At 37.8% G+C, this 19,079-nt stretch overlaps 1 protein-coding gene across 1 annotated transcript in view; it reads left to right on the top strand.

Annotated features, from left to right (window-relative positions):
• The first annotated feature begins 3,455 nt into the window (after positions 1-3,455).
• MTMR9 (myotubularin related protein 9) overlaps positions 3,456-19,079 on the top strand; it is a 40,375-nt gene continuing 24,751 nt past the window's right edge. Inside the window, exons 1-3 of the mRNA XM_019733202.3 lie at positions 3,456-4,067; positions 11,208-11,316; positions 15,331-15,456. Of these exons, the coding sequence (XP_019588761.1) occupies positions 3,886-4,067; positions 11,208-11,316; positions 15,331-15,456 (417 nt within the window). The 5' untranslated portion in view covers positions 3,456-3,885. The remainder of the gene's footprint in view (positions 4,068-11,207; positions 11,317-15,330; positions 15,457-19,079) is intronic.

The raw sequence follows: 19,079 nt of genomic DNA, 5'->3' as shown, positions 1-19,079 counted from the left end.
GAAACAACATCTTGAACTGGAGTCGGGTAGGAGGGGAGGCGGAAAAATGGGAAAAAGAAAAAAAGAAATGGTCCTTGCTCTCAAGGAGATTATACAGCTGGAATGTTATGGACAAGTCAATACACTTTATTAAGAGGTAAAATCAGAGACTAACCAAGGTGGTTTCAGGTCTTATGGTGGGGAAGAGCACAGAGTTTGTACCCGACTGTTTAGGTCCGAATCCTGATTACACCACTTATTGCTGTAGGACTTTGGGAAAGTGATTAAAATGACTGTGTCTCAGTCCTCACAGGGAGAAGGAGAATAACCAGCCTCAAAAAACTGTGGAAGGACTGCACGAGCCAATATACATAAAGCATTCATCACAACGTCTGGAACACAGATTAAACACTCAAAAGTATGAACTAATATTATTACTGTGTAGCTTATATAATGTGGAGCCCATAGGTTTGGGAGCAAATCAGGGAAGGCTTCTGAGAGGCAGTGACATCTGAGATGAGATCTGAAGGACGATGGGAGTCAGCAGGTGAAGGAACAAGATATTGTGAGTGAGGTGAATATGTACGAGGAAGAAGGAACACACAGATCCTTTAAAACAGTGCTCTCTCAAAGTTTCGTGTGCATAAAAATCATCTAGGAATCTTGTTAAAGTGCAGATTCTGACCTAGTAGCTCTAGAGTGGAAGACTGCTAACAAAGTTCCCAGGGAATGCGGATGATGCTGGTACCTGCTCTACACTGCCACTTGGTAGCAAGGTTCTAACTGGATGCAAAAACCTCAAGAGGAAACTGCCAGCTATTTAAGAATAGCTGATATGAAAATTGCAAGGAATAGGGGTTTGCGGGCTGTTGTGCTGGGTAGAGAGAGAGTAGGAGAGATGAGATCTGCAATGACGACCGCTGTCTAAGGGGCTAAATCACACAGGGATTTGAAATTTAAGGGAAAAAAAAGAAACTTAGAACAGCAAAAAGGGCTTTAGCTGCCAAGTGGAAAAATGATTTGGAGGGGAACCCCACTAGAAAAAAGAAACCAACTGAGAGGCTTTTCCTGTTCAGCAACAGTAGGTGAGAAATGATGGTCGCCTGAACTAGGTGACCTTGGGGATAAAGAAAAGTGGGGGAATTCAAGAGCTATTAAAAGATACAATCAACAATTGGTGATTGATTTGCTTGGGGGATAAAAGGGATGGAGACCACAAGAAAGACAAGGCCTGGGGTTAACAGGTTCATTTCAGCTGCCTACAGTCAATATATAATAACAAAGAACATGGAGAATTCATCAATGGCACACATAGACAGGGTCTTCTCCATCTTAGATGATCCTGCTATTTTTGGCAATTGTTGGCCTGCTTTCTTCAAACTGCCTCAATTTATACTAACTATTCAAGGCTTAGTAGAGGAACACAAAACCAGGAAAGCAAATCTGTACTTCAAAATTTAGCACTTACTCTCTTATTTTATTAGTTGTGCAGGGTGTGTTGGCGTTCCCAAATTAGCTATTACTCTGAGGGCAAGGGCCATGTCAAATCTATTGTTTCCATTTCCCAGAGTGCTGATGACCAAGTAGGCACTTACTACATGCCAGCTGACTATTTGATAGAATAACATTTGGATGATTACATATCAGTGTCACTTATTATCTCATAAAACGATAAAAAATAATAATATTTTGTAAGGTATTGAGTGCTTTACATGCATTACAAATGCTTTCATGTTCTTCGGTTTATCAGAATCCTCTGAGACCCTTTCATGCAGGCAGCTTGTATAATAACTTGTTTGACTACAGTTTCGTTGATTTTTAATAGAATGGAAACCTTGCTCATTACTGTCAAACTCTACTGCCATCTACTGTTCATGTAGTAAGTTAACACATTGTGCCCCCATCACCTCTATTTACTGAGGGATGTTTGTTTTCTTCAGATCTCAAGGGCTTTCCATGCTTTAAGCTTCAACCCAGAGTAGATTCAATTTTCTAATAGTTTCTGGCATTTTGTTATAACAATCCAGCAAGATATTAACAGTTTTCTTTCATGGGCAAAAAGTTTGTTTATGCCTTTATGGAATATTGAACGGGTTTAAATTTAATGAAACAATGACGTTCCATAGGCTTTTCCCCCCAGAATAACTAAAAGAAAAGCCAATAAAATTTCTGAAGACTTTTTCCTTACCTCTAGTAGATATCATTAAACTGGACATCTGTCTTGGTTATACTCCATTCAGTATATAAATCTTACTCATCCTTCGAAGTCCCCCTTTCAAATGATACCTTCTCCATGAAGCTTTCCCTGACTGATTCTTCATTCTGGAATAAATTCTTCCCTCCACAAGAGGTAATTGTTATAATGAACCACATAGTGGAAGGACAACAAAAATTCCAATTAAAAAAATAACTTTGTAAGCCATTTCCCATATTCCCCCTTTTCTGTTGGTTCCAGTTTTTCTTTTGCAGACGAATAAAATAAACTGGACTCTCAGCTGTAATAATTCTATAAGGTGTTTTTCTAAGAAGGGAACAGTTTAGGAGGGGCAAGGACAGAAGCAAAAACATGTGTTGGGTAATCGGATGAAATGTGAGGCATTAATTTTGTCTTTGCTGTGAGACTTTAGCCAACTTGCTGTACTAGACGATGAGGATTGCAAGTTGAGTAGTAACAGACCAGGACTCAAATCCCTGCATATTTCCCCTCTAATTCTCTATTTTAGAATGAAAGTGCCAGTTTAAAATGGGAGGCACCAAGCAAGGAAAAATTATTTGAGTAAGTTTCTGGCATAATTTAGGTGTCTGGGAGTCGTTCGGTGGGATTGTATTTAATGCGGACACTGAGAGGTGGTGAGCATTTCCTTGGATTTCACAGACCTAAATTGAAGCCCAGTCTCTGCTACAGATTAACTGTGTTTTAGCAAGTCAACTAGAGCTTCTTTACAGGATAGAATTCATCACTTCCTCTGCTGTACATTGTATGTATTTCTACATAGGTCCTTCTCATTGGTGTTTGGATGCTTTTCCATTCTTGTTCAAGGTCACAGCACCTTGGTGCGGTGCTCTCTGGGAGTCTGAAGCGTCTCGCCCTCACACCTGGCGTCTTCTCTGGGGACTCAATCACTGATTCGATCCCACACTTGCAACTTCTTCACGGCGAATGGGTGAAAATTGCCACCATTTACGGCAGCCTCACGCTCTGAACCTTGGAGGGCTTACCACTGAAGCCGAGGGAGACAGAACAGGGAACTCTTCCCCTCGTCCCATCTTCCCCGGCCTTTTCTGAAACGGAATAGTTGAAGGGTGTGGTGGTAGAGCGGTGGGTGTGAAGGTAAAGAAGAGCTTTTTCCTTGTAGGAACACAAATTTTCGACCCTGGCTGTGTTTCCGGAAGCACTCTCGTCGGACCCAAGAAGGGACCGACTTCCATCTCTGACTTCCTGTCTTCCGAGTTTCGAGCGCAGCGGCTTCCGCCCGGAGTTGCTCTAGGCCCCGGCTGGGAGCAGCTACTTCCGCCAGGAGTCCCTAGCGGCTGGGATTTGGAAACTGGCCCTAAAGCGGCCTCCTCGTTCTCCCCTCTGCGGGTCCACCCGTCCGCAGGTGGCGGCGGCAGCTGCTGGGCCTGTCGCAGACTGTTCTCTCTGGCTGAGTCTCGGACCTGGGAGGGCTAGAGGCGCGGGAGAGACGCACCAGCCTGGCCGAGCCGCGGTCTCCCCGCAGCCAGTGACAGTGGCCATAGGCCTAGCCTAGTCCACCCCATCCTGGGGCGGGGCCCGGCCTCCCCGCCCCGGACCCCGCCCCTCCGGTCTGCCTTGCGCCGGGTCATTCTCTTCTTTATCCCTGCGGCGGTGTAACCGCCTTCTGTCTGCTGGAAGCTGCAGTCCCCCGGCTCCGACTGCTGGGGAACATGGAGTTTGCGGAGCTGATTAAGACCCCACGGGTGGACAATGTGGTGCTGCACCGGCCTTTCTATCCAGCCGTGGAGGGGACCTTATGTCTGACTGGCCACCACCTGATCCTGTCCTCCCGGCAGGACAACACGGAGGAGTTGTGGCTTCTCCATTCAAACATCGACGCCATTGACAAGCGGTGAGTGCTCATCCCACCCGTTCCTCAGGGAACCAGGGGTCCTTAAGTGGACGTCTGAGGAAACGCGTCCCAGTGTTTTCCTTGCGTCCTGTTGCCCAACCAGCCAGCAAAATGAGCCCTCTCTGGCCTAGAGTGAGGATTTGAGTTTTAGAAAGCATAAAACCATCCAATGAGATGGTTTTATTAAACCTGGTTCCTATTCAACCTGGATGGAAATCTCAGGGTTATCACATGGTTGTTATCATCCTGATTCTCATTTTTGGTACATAACACTATTTGGGAGCATTTTCAACGTTTTCCTTCTAAAATTTCTTCTCCTTGTGCCATCATATTTCTTGAATATTAATTGTCTATCACAGTTCATGAAGTTGTGATTGAATGTGATCTAGGTAAAGCCTTTACTTGCCACTTTGGAGGAAAGAAAACTCAAAAGAACTCAGTATGTAGCGTGTAAAGTCCACAAAACCATTTCTTTCTCTCAAAAATGTTCAGTTGATCATATTTCTCCTTGTTTCTTACCTTCTGGGTCATCCATTTTATATTACTTCCCACTGTGGGGTTTACTTAGTTCTGCTTTTGGAAAGGACAGAGTTGGCACTTAAGCAAAGGAATTAATTAATTAACGTCTTCTTTTTTTTTGCACCCCAGACTCTGTCTTTCCAAGGTAGTGTCTCAGAGTAAAAAAAGTTACTCTTACATCTGCAGTCAAAATTCCCATTTCCCCAATGACTATGGACTTACTCTAGCCAGGAGAAGGTAGATTATCCAATTTACACTAAAGTATAATATAAGTGAATGACAATAGCTTTTTTTTTATTACCTTTCAAGAGAATTTGGATATTAAGATTTCTAGAGAGGTTTTGCCTTAAAAGAAAATAATCTCTAATGATAGAATTTGAAACAGTATGGGTGAAGTAGTAATAGGTTTATTTATTTATTTTTTTCAAACAGAGGGCTCCTATTAGACTCCCCACATCACTTCCTGGGTGTGAGTTTTCCATGGTCTCTCCTTGCCTGCATAATAAAGTCTAAAGCCCTTACTCAGTCTGTCATTCATGGCACTCCAGGTTCCATCCCTAACTTACTTTTCCCACCTTAGTTCTTGCCATTCCCTTTCATGAACATTTGTTACTAGCCAGGCCTCACTTTATTTTTGCTCATCCATGTCCTGCATTCTCTCATGTCTGTATTATACTGATGTTCTTCTGCCTGCTCTGCCTTGCTCCTCCCAAGTTTCTTAAACATTCATTGAATGTCGTTATATTACAGATATTCTGTGAGGCATTAAGGACACCAAGATGAATAAAATATAGTTCTTTTAGGAGTTTATAGGCTACCATCCAACTGTTACCAACCTACCAATATGCTGTTAATTCCACAACTAGAAGTAATTCCCCTCACTTTGAAATCCTATAGCTCTGTAATTATACCTCTTTCATAAATGTACATTAAAATTTGTATTTGGGGTGGCTGGATGGCTCAGTTGGTTAGAGCGCGAACCCTCAACAACAAGGTTGCCGGTTCAATTCCCTCATGGGATGGTGGGCTGTGCCCCCTGCAACTAAAGAGTGAAAACGGCAACTGGACTTGGAGCTGAGCTGCGCCCTCCACAACTGGACTGAAGGACAACGACTTGGAGCTGATGGGCCCTCGAGAAACACTGTTCCCCAATATTTGCCAATTAAAAAATAAATTTTGTATTTGGATAGTTACATACACGTTAGCTTCTTGAAGCCATGACTCACCTTTTGTTCATTTTTATCTGCTTTAAAACTCCTAACTGTGGCTTGGGCAGAGAGGGACATAGGAAATAAAAGAAGAATTGATTACTGAGTGGTTAGTGGTGACATAGAATACAAATTAGAGTTCCTCTGTGCCATCCACTGTCTTTCTTATTTACCTCTATTTATGGTTGCTTTTCACTTTCATTTCATCATATTTGCCTAGCATTTACTACATGCTGGGCCTGGTAGGGCTTAAGGAAGTATATACTAAGACATGGACCTTTTAATCTGTAGGGGATAAATGACAAACTACATACATTTCTCTTCTTCCTAAGAAACAGAGTGATGTATTGGAAAGAGCTGAGCTGGGTGGTCAGATCAGAGGTTGTTTAATTGTTACTTTCAAGAAATATTTACTTCCATGTGTCTTCTATGTACTGAGCACTGTTGGGGCTCTGCAGATGCAGTGGTGTCTAAGACGGATGAGGAGCTTATGTCCTGGTGGAGGAGATGGACACTCAGATAAATCAGCAAATAAATATATAACAATGTCAGGTAATATGTGCCAGAAAGGGAAATAATGGAAGATGGAAGGATAGAGAATGCCAAGAGGCAGTGTATGCAAAAAGAATTTCAGAGAAGACAAGTGACATTTGCATGAATGACATCTGAATGAAGGGAAGAAACTAGCAATGTGACTATCAGAGGAAACAGCATTTCATCCAGGGAACAGTGAATGCAAAGACGTGAATCAAACATGCCTGGCATGTACCAGGAAGAACAAAGAGGCCGGTGTGAGCAAGGGGTAGCATCTAGGGGGACAGCATAAACTATGGTTGGAGGGACAAGCAGGGCCAGATCGTGTAGGGCCTCATATGCCATTGTGATGGTTTTCATGGGAAGCCCTCGAAGAATTGAAAGCAAGGAAGTAGCAGTTGATAGACTTTTTAAATGATTCTGGCCACTGGCAGAAAATGGATTGTAAAGGGTCAAGAGTGGATGCAGCAGGCCCAGCTAGGAGACTTGAGTATAGTTCAGGTAACAGGTGACATTGACGCAGAATGGAAGCAGTAGTAGTACGGTCAGAAGCAGGCAGATTTAGGATGTATTTTGAAGGTTGAGCTGCCATGCTTTGCTGGTGAATTGTAAATGGGGTGTGACAGGAAGAGCAGTATTAAGCATGACTCCTTCAGTTCTGCCTCATATTAGATACGTAGGTGCCCTTGGACAAGCGACTTAACCTCTGTGAACCTAAGTTCTATCACATAAAAGGAAGACAACCCCTCTCATATGAAGTAGTAACTTATATTTGAATAATGCTTTACAAGCTTATAAAATACTTTCATGTACACTGCATACATAATTTTACTTGATCCTTTCAGCAGACTATGTTGTATACACATTTTACAATTATACTTTTTTTTCTTTTCATGGACCTCAGATGTAGAAAGTTGAATTAATCCTACCGTTGATGACTCATCATTTCCATGATTGATTCATTACAAGGTTTTCTTGATGTTTTTATTTTATTCTTCTTCAGCCCTAATTTTCTCTCCTATTTTCCACCTCACCTTCAATCTGTATAGGTAACTATATTAGGTGTTGCTGTCTCTCCTTGGATATATGTATATCCTTATAAAATATGTAGCACTGTTGTGCGTGGGGTGTGCACACATGCATGTGTGGGTTTAATTTACCTGAGTAGGATTATGTTGTAGATCTTGTTCTATTTCACAACATTTTAACTCAGTACTCTTGAGGTTTTTTCATTTTGTTGTATGTACATCCATTTCACTGCTTCTGACTGCAGCATAGAATTCCAAAGTGTCTATAACATTTTACTTATCTGACCCTGTATATAACTCCAACTCCCTGTTATGACAAACAACTTGGATAAATATACTCATTTGGGTCCCATTATAGTTTTGTTTGAGAGTTTCTCCCACATGGTGCCTAGGATGGCATTGAGCCAGAAAGTAGACTGTTCTACTTTGCTCTCCCACCATAGTCACTATTTCTACCACATTCTTAACCAACATTTGGTATTACGATCTTTCTAATTTTTGCCTCTCTGATGATTGTGAAATAGTATCTCTTTGTTTTAATTTGTACGAGGTTGGACAGTTAAGTTCACGAACTTGTTGCAACGATGTTGTTAACCTTTTTTTTATATCAGAGGGATTATTCATTATGAATTTGTACCAACTGGACAAATAGTTAACCAAATTTATTATTTGCAAGTGCTGAAAGGGCTGCATGAAAACGTTAGACGACCTGAACTTTTTGCCAACAATTCATGGCCCTTATATCACAACAATGCGCCAGCTCACATGGCACTGTCTGTGAGGGAGTTTCTAGCCATTCAACAAATAACTGTATTGGAACAGCCTCCCTACTCACTTGATCTGTTCCCCAATGACTTCTTTCTTTACCTGAAGATAAAGGAAATATTGAAAGGAAGACATTTAAAAAAAAAAAAAAAGGAAGACATTTTGATGACATTCAGGACATCAAGGGTAATACAACAACAGCTCTGATGGCCATTCCAGAAAAAGAGTTCCAAAATTGCTTTGAAGGGTGGACTAGGTGCTGGCATCAGTGCATAGCTTCCCAAGAGGAGTACTTCAAAGGTGGCCATAGTGATATTCAGCAATGACGTATATAGCACGTCTAGAATGAGTTCGCGAACTTAATTGTCAGACCTCGTATGTCTCTAATTACTGGTGAGTGTAAGTATTTCTTTATATACTTGTTAGCAATTCAGTTAAAATTTTTTTCCTTTCTGTGAATGTCCTATGAATTTCCTTGGCCCACTTTTTAAAACGGAGTTTGTTGTCTTTCTTGTGTTGATTTGTACCAATTCCTTGTATACGCTCTAGATATTAATTCTTTACTTAGACATTAGAAATGTCTTTACCTAGTCTCTCACCTATGTGTTAACTTTCCTGTGGTGTCCTTTGTTGAACAGAAGTCCTTACCTTTAATGCAAAATGTTAATTTTTTACTTATGTTTTGTGTTTGTAAGTCTTATTTAAGAAGTCCTTCCTTATCCCAAGATCACCAGATACTCTCTTACATTTTCTTTCATATTAGCTTTATAGTTTTAGCCATCATTTTTTAGGTCCTTAATTGTTTGGATTCTACCTTTGTGTGATAAGAATCCAACTTTATTTTTCCTCCATCTAGCAAGTCTGTTTTACTAAACTGTCATCTAACAACCCATCTTTGACTGATTTATCATTTATCAAATGGATTTATATATGTGTATCTATAATATATACAGCTTTTGCTGTGTCCCGTAAGTTTTATAATGTTGTAGTTTTGTTTTCATTTGTCTCTAAGTATTTTCTAACTTTTCTTGTCATTTCTTCTTTGATCCATTGGTTGTTTAAAAGTGTCTAATTTTCACAGCTTGTGAATTTTCCAATTTTCCTTTTGTTATTGATTTCTAACTTCATCCCATGTAGTCAGAGAAGATACATGTAAACCTCGTTTTATTGCGCTTTACAGTTGCATTTTTTTACAAATTGAAATCAAGACCCTCCACCAACAAAAAGATTACCACTCGCCTTATTGCAATACTTGCTTTATCACCATGGTCTGGAACCAAATCTGTATCATCTCTGAGGTATGCCTGTACCTTGTGTGATATCTATCTTTTTAAATCTATTGAGACTTGATTTGAGCCTAACATATATGGTCTATCCTAGAAAATGTCCCATGTGCACTTGAGAAGAATGTGTTTTGTTGTTGGGTAGCATGTATATGTCTATGTATTTCATGTGGTGTTGTTTAAGTCCTCTATTTCCTTACTTATCTTTCTGTCTAGTTGTTCTACCCATTATTATGAGTGGGGTATTCAAGTCTCCAACTATTATTTTAGACTATCTATTTCTCCCTTCAACTCTGTCAGTTTTGCTCCATATATTTTGATCGTCATTAGGTGTGTAAATGTTTATATTTGTTATATCTTCTTGCTGTGTTGAACCTTTTATTAATATAGAGTGTCCTTCTTTTTCTTTTCATTGTTTTTGATCAAAGTCTATTTTGTCTGATATTAGTATAGCCTCCCCTGCTGTCCTTTGGTTACTATTTGCATGGAATATCTTCTTCTACCCTTTCACCTTCAACCTGTTTGTGTCTTTGGATCTCAACTGAGCCTCTTGTAATACAGCATATATTTGGATCGTGTGTTCTTACCTATTCTGCCAATCTTTGTCTCTTGATTGTAGAGTTTAAGCCATTTACATTTAAAGATGCCTTAGGAACTTAACTCTTGTTTATATCAATTAGCTTATGACAAAATTGGTTTCATTACACATCATTTCGTTTAAAGTCACAAAACCTATCGATGACTTTAAGTGAGGACTTACTGTATTGTTAAGGAGGGACTTCTGTTATTGTGCTATTTGTTTTCTCTATGCCTTAGCTTTTTTGTCCCTCATTTCCTGAATTACTATCTTCTTTTGTATATGGCTGATTTTTTGTAGAGAAATGTTTAAATTCCTTCATCATTTACTTTTGGGTATATTCTATTGCTATTGTCTTTGTGATTACGGTGGGAATTCCATTTAACATTCTAAAGTTCTAACACTCTAATGTGAATTTATACCAGCTTAACTTCAAAATACACAAAAACTCTGCTCCTTTACAGTTCCATTCCCACCCTTTCAATTGGTAATGTCACAAAATTACATCTTTATATATTGTGTGCCCCCAAACATAAACTAATAATTCCTGTAATGCATTAGTCTCTTAACTGTGTAGAAAACAAAATTTGGAGTTACAAACCAAAGCTACAGTAATACAGGAATATTAGCTTTTATACTAGTAATTGTATTTTTCTCTTTAGGTGTATTAACCTGTTAAATCATGTAGAAAACAAAAAAATGTAGTTATAAACTACTGTTATAGTAATACTAATTTTTATTTTAAAATCCCATCTAAGACAAAATTAAATTTGTACAAAATTTGTAAACTTACTGATACAAAATTTATGATTAGATATGGTATTGATTTAGAATAGATATTGCAAGTTAATAGTTTTTAAAGACCGAAAAATAGTTACATTTAAAATCAACTGCTACAAGCTTGGGAGTAAGTAAAATCTCAAATGAACCATTTTCCTATGCATCAGAAATATCTCTATACAAACACTTAATACATTACAGATCGTTTTTTGCTATTCTTTGAAGGCCCCAAATAATCTCTGTTAAATGAATTAGCCTGTATTTTAAATAATTTATGGCTCACATTTTTTATGATTCAGGCTTTACTCTTCCTTAATCAGACTAATTGAGAAGTTGAATATAGATGGTGATTATATTTACATTCTCTTTTCAAATAAATAATCATATGCTTAAAGTTAGAAATATATATGCGTATGTACCTAAGTATAATTTATAATTTTTTACAGATTTGTGGGACCACTGGGTACCATCATTGTAAAATGTAAAGATTTTCGAATAATTCAGTTGGATATTCCTGGAATGGAGGAATGTTTGAATATAGCCAGTTCCATTGAGGTAAGTATTTTGGAAGCAAAATTTGATGAAAATAAATAGTAATAAAAAAGAGCCTTATATTCTGACTCAATGTAGCTCACATGTTTCTTTGTTAGATATTTGGTCATGCTCTGTGACTCAAATATTGAAGACTGATAGGAAAAGCCTCACCCCGATTCATGTTATAGGAATGTAATAGGATTTTACAGACGTATAGCAGTCTTTAGTGTTACTTATTCTTCCAAGTTCATGTGTACTGTATGTAGCATGTGACAGGATGGATATCCTTCCCTTTTAAGGCTAGATAATATCCCACTGTATATGTACATATGATAAGACTTTTTTAAAAAGTTACTTCTTTTATAAAGCAAGTAAATATCACCAATGATTGTAGTCTTGTGTTTGTTTTTATTATTATTAATCTGAATTTTCACATATCAGCTTTGCTTAAGACAAGATGTGTTTGTTTTATATTTGTAGAAAAAATTATTGAATATCTGTTCAGATTATAAATAACAGAAATCTTACTTGGATAATTTAATATTTAAATTGAAGACCTCACACTGTTTTCTTCCCCATTCTAACCAACTATTTTGGTATACACTCAAATTTTAAATTGCCTTATTTTAAATCACGGCCTCTAAATTACAGCAATTAACTTTATGTTTACAGTATTTTCTAGACAATTATAGAGATACACTGTTTTGTTTTGTTTCGTTTCTGTCTTTGAGTGACTAATCTGGGCTTTGTGTTCCAAAACAAATGCTATTGGCTTAATTATTAAAAGGGGGCAGAAAGCCTTAAAAATCTGTAACTGGGATTTTGTTTGGTTTTAAACAAGAATAGCGAAATAAAGGAACAACTGTTGTGGTACTGAGAAAATCGGCATGCAACATTTTTCTTTCTGCCTTTGCTGAATTTTACTTAAGGAAATGAGAAGATGAGCTGAACTGTTTGTCTTATAGATCTGTCATTTGGAAGTAACACAGTAATGTTGATTTAGCCAAATTTGCTACCATGAGTGAGAAGTGCAAGTCTTCTAGTCTGTTAAATTGAAATACTATCCTGTTATGTGGGCAGGGAAATGCTACTGACCCACTTCAGTTAGCATGTGGTTTTCTCAGTTGTGGGACTGGATTTTCATTGACCTGTCTATATTTTTCTTCTTGTCCCTTTTATAACTTGTAAGAGAGCTGGTTGGTGGGTGTTAGTGAAGTTGCCCATAGTGAAGCATAGTGATGAAGAAATAGGGCAAAGCATATTGTTCCACTTTCTGATTGCATCCACTTAGCGTTGTTGGCATGAATCAGTTATTTACTTGGCTGTAGATATTATCTAAAGCTCTTTAGAAACTGATTGATTACATAGTCCTTATGGCTGAAAAGAAGCTGTATATTATGAGCCATTGTCATAATTTGACTTCAGAAAGTGAATGCTTTCTTGATTGTTTTTACAGCTTAGTACATATACATAGTGAAGTTGACCTCTAGCCTTTTTCTGGCATCCAATTCCCCTTCCCCCCATATATCTTCACATAATTTGGGAGTAATAAGTAAAATTCTTATATAGCATGGTTGAGCTATTCATTGTAATCAAGAGTTTGTATCCCAAATATATTCTGCTAATAGAATCTCATTGGAAGAATAACTGGCAAGTGCTCAGTTTCCTAAATTATAACAGGAAGTCTGATGAAGCTTTTTTCTTATAGTTTCAACTGCTTTTGGGGTTGAAATGTTTTCAGTTCTTAATGTGTTTACAGGAAAAATCCTCTCTCTAGTGACATAGCATGTAATCATGACAAGTCAAAGTATGAGTGCTTATTGCCTGTCAGAGTGATTGCTGACTTGCATTTAAAACAATGGCTGTACCAGCCACAATGGAAAACAGTATGGATTTTCCTCAAGAAAGTGAAAATAGAGCTACCATATCATCCAGCAATCTTACTTCTGGGTATATAGCCAAAGGAAACAAAATCATTATCTCAAAGAGATATCTGTACTTGCGTGTTCACTGCAGCATTATTCATAATAGCCAAGGTATGGGAACAATCTAAGTGTTGATGGATGAATGGATAAAGAAAATGTGAGGGGGGTGTGTGTGTGTGATTATTATTATTATTCGGCCTTAAAAAAGAAAACAATCTTGCCATTTGTGACAACATGGATGAACCTGGAGGGTATTATGCTAAGTGAAATAAGCCAGACAGAGAAAGACAAATATTGCATGGTATCATTTATATGTGGAATCTAAAATAATGTCAAACTCATAGAAACAGTAGAAAAGTTGCCAGGGTTGGGGGTGGGAGAATAGGGAGAAGTTGGTAAAACTTGCAGCTATAAGATGAATAAGGTCTGTGGATATAATGTATAACATGCTGACTCTACTTGATGATACTATATTATATAATTACAATTTGCTAAGAGACTAGAACTTAAATGTTCTCAAAAACAACAGAAAGTAAATATGTGAGGTGATGGATGTGTTAATGGGGGGAATCCTTTCACAATGAAATCATCATATTGTATACTTTGTTTTACAGTTTTGTCAATTATACATCAGTAAAGCTAAAAAATTGTTTTAAATAGTGCAAAGAATATCTTATAAACAAACAAACAAATAAATTGTTTGTACTGACCAATGACAACTCTTGTCAAATCATTCGTGAACACTGGCCTTTCTGCTTCTGTTTGGTGTGATTGGCAACCAAAGACGATATAAGTGGATAATGGATTATATAGCCATGTTTCTCCATATTTTCTGTTTTATGAGCATTGGGGGGAAGGCTTCGTGACTTATGGACAGAGAGAAGAATAACTTTGGATGGAGATGTTTTTGTGAAACTGCTGAACTACAAGTTTTGTCTATTTTTTAATAAGTCATGGGCCCATCCTTTTGTGAGTGTGATCTTTTTGTGACCTACAAGGAGGTAGCTTCATGCTGAGAGTTTTGGGGTGTTAACATGATGTTGGGCCCCTCACCGCTCCAGGTGAACATCTCTATAATTACTGCAGGTTGAATTATGCTAACTGATTTTGGTGCCCTCTTGTCCAGCCATAGAAATGCATTCCATAACTCCTCTGTCAGAACGATGAAACTGCCGCTTAATGGAGGATGAACTATTCCTCCCCTCTAGTCAGGTTTCCTGGTGTTGTCACCCAGAATTCAAGTGCTCCAGATGAATAAAAGCTCATGGGGGGACCACAGAGTTATTGCCCCAGCTTGAAAATGAGTCAGTGTATCATATGATGATACGTGACCAAATGGCATAACACTCTAGGAAGGGAGGAAGTGAACACTGATGGAGTATACGTGGAGTATATAATATGTGGGCCATGTCATAGGTAAAATTATTTTAGTGTTCATTATGTGCCAGGCACTGTTCTAGGTCTCTTACACATATTCTCTCTCATAATGCTCCCAACAGCTCTGTGAGGTAGGTACTGTTATTTCCCCCATTTGACAGCTGAGGAAACTGAGACATGGAGTGGTTATACTACTTAACCACTACTGCACTGGAATCGAATTTGAATCTAGCAGTCTGACTCCAGTTTGACTCTTTGGCTACTAAGCTATGTCACCTATTTTACAATTACTAACAGATGCTGATTTTTAAAAGTAATTTACATATGTTTATTTAGTTGATAATTGGCTTTTGAGCCAAGGACTTTCTGACTAACCAAAATCTGTCTGTTCTCTGATCCCCCAAAATATTTGGACCTTTTTATTAGGCTTTATTAAATGATGTCAAGAAGGAGTCATTTCATTTTTCTCCTAGGTATGCACGATTTTTTATTCTTTTGTTCATAGCAAATGCTGAGTGTTTGTTATCTGCCAGATACCTTGTTAGATGCTGAAAACATGGAAATTAGCCTCAATGAGCTATAGTTGTATCTTGTGATAAATACAGTGTTAGAGAAATGTATTAGGTGCCTATCATTATTAGGTCATATTTGTTTAATACCAATTTGACAGTTAAATGTTTCAAGTTGTGGTATATTCCCTTTTCCTCTCTTTATTTCCTTTCCCCCGCCCCAGGCACTGTCTACCCTGGACTCCATCACTCTGATGTACCCTTTCTTTTACCGGCCCATGTTTGAAGTGATAGAAGATGGCTGGCATTCTTTCCTTCCTGAGCAAGAGTTTGAACTCTACTCTTCAGCTGTGAGTAACTTGAGGGAACTATGGGTAATGAGAAATAACCCAACGCCTTCCTTTACTTGTGAAAATGATCACTTCCTTTTGATGAGTAGTAAGATACATTTGACTTATTCATGCCTAAAAGAAGTATCTGTTAGCTATTAGTGCTACAGCCTCTGCTATTCAGACATTTGCATAATTTGTTCTCAGTGCTGCAGCTCAAGTGATTTTTTTCTTCTAGTGGATTTACAGTATTCTAAATGTTACTTTTAAAAATTTTGCAGATGCTATTGATAAAACATAAAGATCTTCATAAAGATAATTCTGACATGTTTTGAGTTAATTGTTGGGTGTTTTAAAAGCATTTCCATAGAAACAACTTTATATGTAGTAGTTAGGTCTGAGCCATCCCAAAAAACTGTTGAACCCATTGTGTACCTAAGATAGCACTAGAGAAATAAATACCACATTTGTTTCTGCGGGATAATTTTTGTATTTTTATAATTTGGGTTACTAAGACCAGGTGACTAGAACCAGGTTTTCTCTCCCATTCTTTCTTCTTCCATCATATCTCTGTAAATGGGTCCCGAGGGGATCAAGAAGTAGGGACCAGAATACCATGTATTTAAAGAACAGAGATGTCCACAGCAGCAAAGCAAAAAAGGAAGGCCAATTTTACATGCTTAGGTATGGAGCATTTTTCTGTATTTTGTGGGTAACTATCTGTATTTACATTGTGTCCTTATTGCATTAAAAACTGCTTAGCAAACATCAAATGCATGACACTTTTCTCTTGTATCAATTAACTACCACCTAACAGCTACCTTAGAAGAATCCTTAGTTATTTCCTAAGTAGAAAGTGGCGGTCAGAATGTGTTAAGGGATCCTCCCTACATTTTGGTTATTTTATTTATTTATTTATTTTTACTTAGATTCAATTCTTTTTTCCTAATTGGAATTTCCTTTTCAGTTTAGCTAATTATTTAAGCAACTTGAATATCTGAATTTCTGTAATATTTTCCTGCAAAATTTCATATTTCATAGATTTAATAAGAATGTCTTTAATGCCTTAATTTAAGATATTAACTTATGATTGCTAGATTATAGAAATTTAAGATGAGCAAAGCATGGTCCCTTCCTTCTACTTGTTCAAAGTCTAATAATTATCTAAGTAATCGAGTACAATAAATTAAGTGCTAGCAGAAGTATCCACAAGGTACAAGAGAATGACATTATTAGATTTGTGTTATAGAAAATCAATTCTGATGCAAAATGCTGAGAAACTGCTTAAAAGGCTCCTGAAAAAAATGTAAAGAAGATGGTTGGATCAATAGCAAGGAGATTATAGTGCAGATAGATTCAGGAAATAGAATTAATGGAGTTGGTGACCCGCTCACTGCATATGAGAAGTGAAACAGGCAGTGGCATTTAAGATGATACCACTGAGAATGGTAAAGACAGAAAGAGAAATGTATTTGACAGGGAATGAATTGAGTTCAGCTTTGAAGATGGCAGATTCAAAGAGTCGGTATGGTACATGTCGACAAATATTTGCAAGAAATAGTTTAGAGCTTATTTGAGAGGTCTATGTTAAAAATGAAAAACAGAGTAATCAACAAATATGTTGTGGAAACCATAGGGAGAAGGTGAAATTGCCTAGGGGAAGCATCTAAAATGAGAAGGCGGGCAAGGATCGAACCATTTAAGGGGTGAGTGGAGGAAAAAGCCAAAGGAAGAGTGAGTCTCAAGTAGAAGAGGGTCAACAGAAAGTGTCTTACTCATTGTTTGTTCATTGCCTCCCTCTTGGGCTAGAATATGAGCTGCTAGAATATAAACTTCACAAGGGCAGGAATCATGTCATTCTTGTTCCCGCCTGTATTCCTAGCACGTGAGAGGCAAGAAGTAAGTATCTGCTGAGTGACTGAATGTAGGAATGTGTGTATTTATGCAGAATAGGACAAAAGGACAATAAGGCCTTCTATATATCATTAGAAATCCTCTGCCAGATAGACATCTGTTGATCAGTATTCTTTGAGTAAGGTTTTTGACCTTCTGAAAAACTCTTTCATTATAATATCAGCCAGTCCCCACTTACCTATTATGTCCAAAGGAGACGTGTGGTATTGAGAGGAAAGAGGACTAAAGCTAGCTATGAAGATATCTTGTGTTGTATCCCAGATATGTTGTTGGCTGCTTGACTTTGGAGTTGGTGACCCGCTCACTGCATATCAGAAGTGAATAGGCAGTATACAAATTTCCATATATACAAAATAATGTCTAAAGTTCCTTCCACTTTTAACATGCTTTTATCCTAAGATATCATGAAAGATTATTACAGATACTTTGCTGAAATACACATGTACAGTACATCTGTACTCTCCCAATCTACCACTTTAGAAATTATGTACAAAAAAAGATGATGATAAGGTTCTGCTTCTGGTAATAGGGGAGTAGCTCCTCTCTGACCAGCCCTCCTACTGATATCAATGACAAACTATGAATAAAATACAAAAATTTACTACTTGAAAGCCCTGGTAAGTGAAAAGAAAGCAGCATATTTTGGAGGGGAGTCAAAACTTAGAGAAAGTAAATGGCATATGAGTTTCCTGTTTTGGGGGCCTTGTCCTGAGGTCAGCGGCACAGCTGTAGGGAACAGCTAACATTCCAATAGAAAGCCCGCTTTCTCTCTAGTGGAAGGAAACAGGGGAAGGGTCTGCTGCAGCAACCAGGAAGCCAGAGAAGGGGAACCTTGATTCTGTATATAACCCTGACGTTATGGCTGACTCTTGAACATGCTTACATGGATTAGACTGAGAGCAGTCAGAACTAAGATCTGAGCTGCCATGCACCTCATGTGTTACAGAGTTTGCTGTTTAAGTCTAACTTCGTTAACTGCCTGCTAAAACAGAAACATTAATGCTCTTCAAAGGAATGTAATAGAATGCAGAGTTTCTGTAACATAACATTCACAATGGCTAGGATACAATCCAAAATTCAGCCAGGATATTGTGACCCATTCTCAAGAAAAAAGACAATCAGTAAGTACCAACATCAAGATGACTCAGATGTTCAAATTATCACATAAGAACTTTAAAGCAGCTATTAAAACTGCCCAACTTTCCATAAAGGAAAATATGCTTAAAATGAAAAAAAAAAAAATCTCAACAAAGAAATAGAAAATATTAAAAAGAATCAAGTGGAACTCTTAGAACTTTTTGAAAATTATATCTGAAATAAAAAATTCACTGGATGGGCTAAATAGTAGAGAGTAGATGACAAAGAACAGAATCAGTGAACTTGAAATTAGAGCAGTAGAAATTATTCAGTAGAAAGAAGGGGGAAGGGAGAAATTATAGAAGAATAAACAGAGCCTCGGACCTGTGGGACAATAGCAGAATGCCTAGTGTACAGAGGGTGCCAAAAAAATTATACACATTTTAAGAAAGGAAAAAACTATGAAAATTGTAATACTCAATATGTACTGATACCAAAAGATGAGTATAAGTCATGTGTATACATTTTTTTTGCACCCCCAGTATGTGTAATTGGAGACCTACAAGAAAAGAACAGAGAGAATAAGATAGAAGAAATATTTAAAGAAATAATGTTCAAAAACTTTCCAAATTTGGTGAATGATATAAATTTTA

The sequence above is a fragment of the Rhinolophus sinicus genome, chromosome 15 (genome assembly GCF_057876585.1).
Source record: "Rhinolophus sinicus isolate RSI-liver-muscle chromosome 15, RSI-T2T, whole genome shotgun sequence".
Lineage (NCBI taxonomy): Eukaryota > Metazoa > Chordata > Mammalia > Chiroptera > Rhinolophidae > Rhinolophus > Rhinolophus sinicus.
The sequence above is the reverse complement of the archived record's forward strand: the minus strand, read 5'-3'. Positions and strand labels throughout refer to the sequence as shown.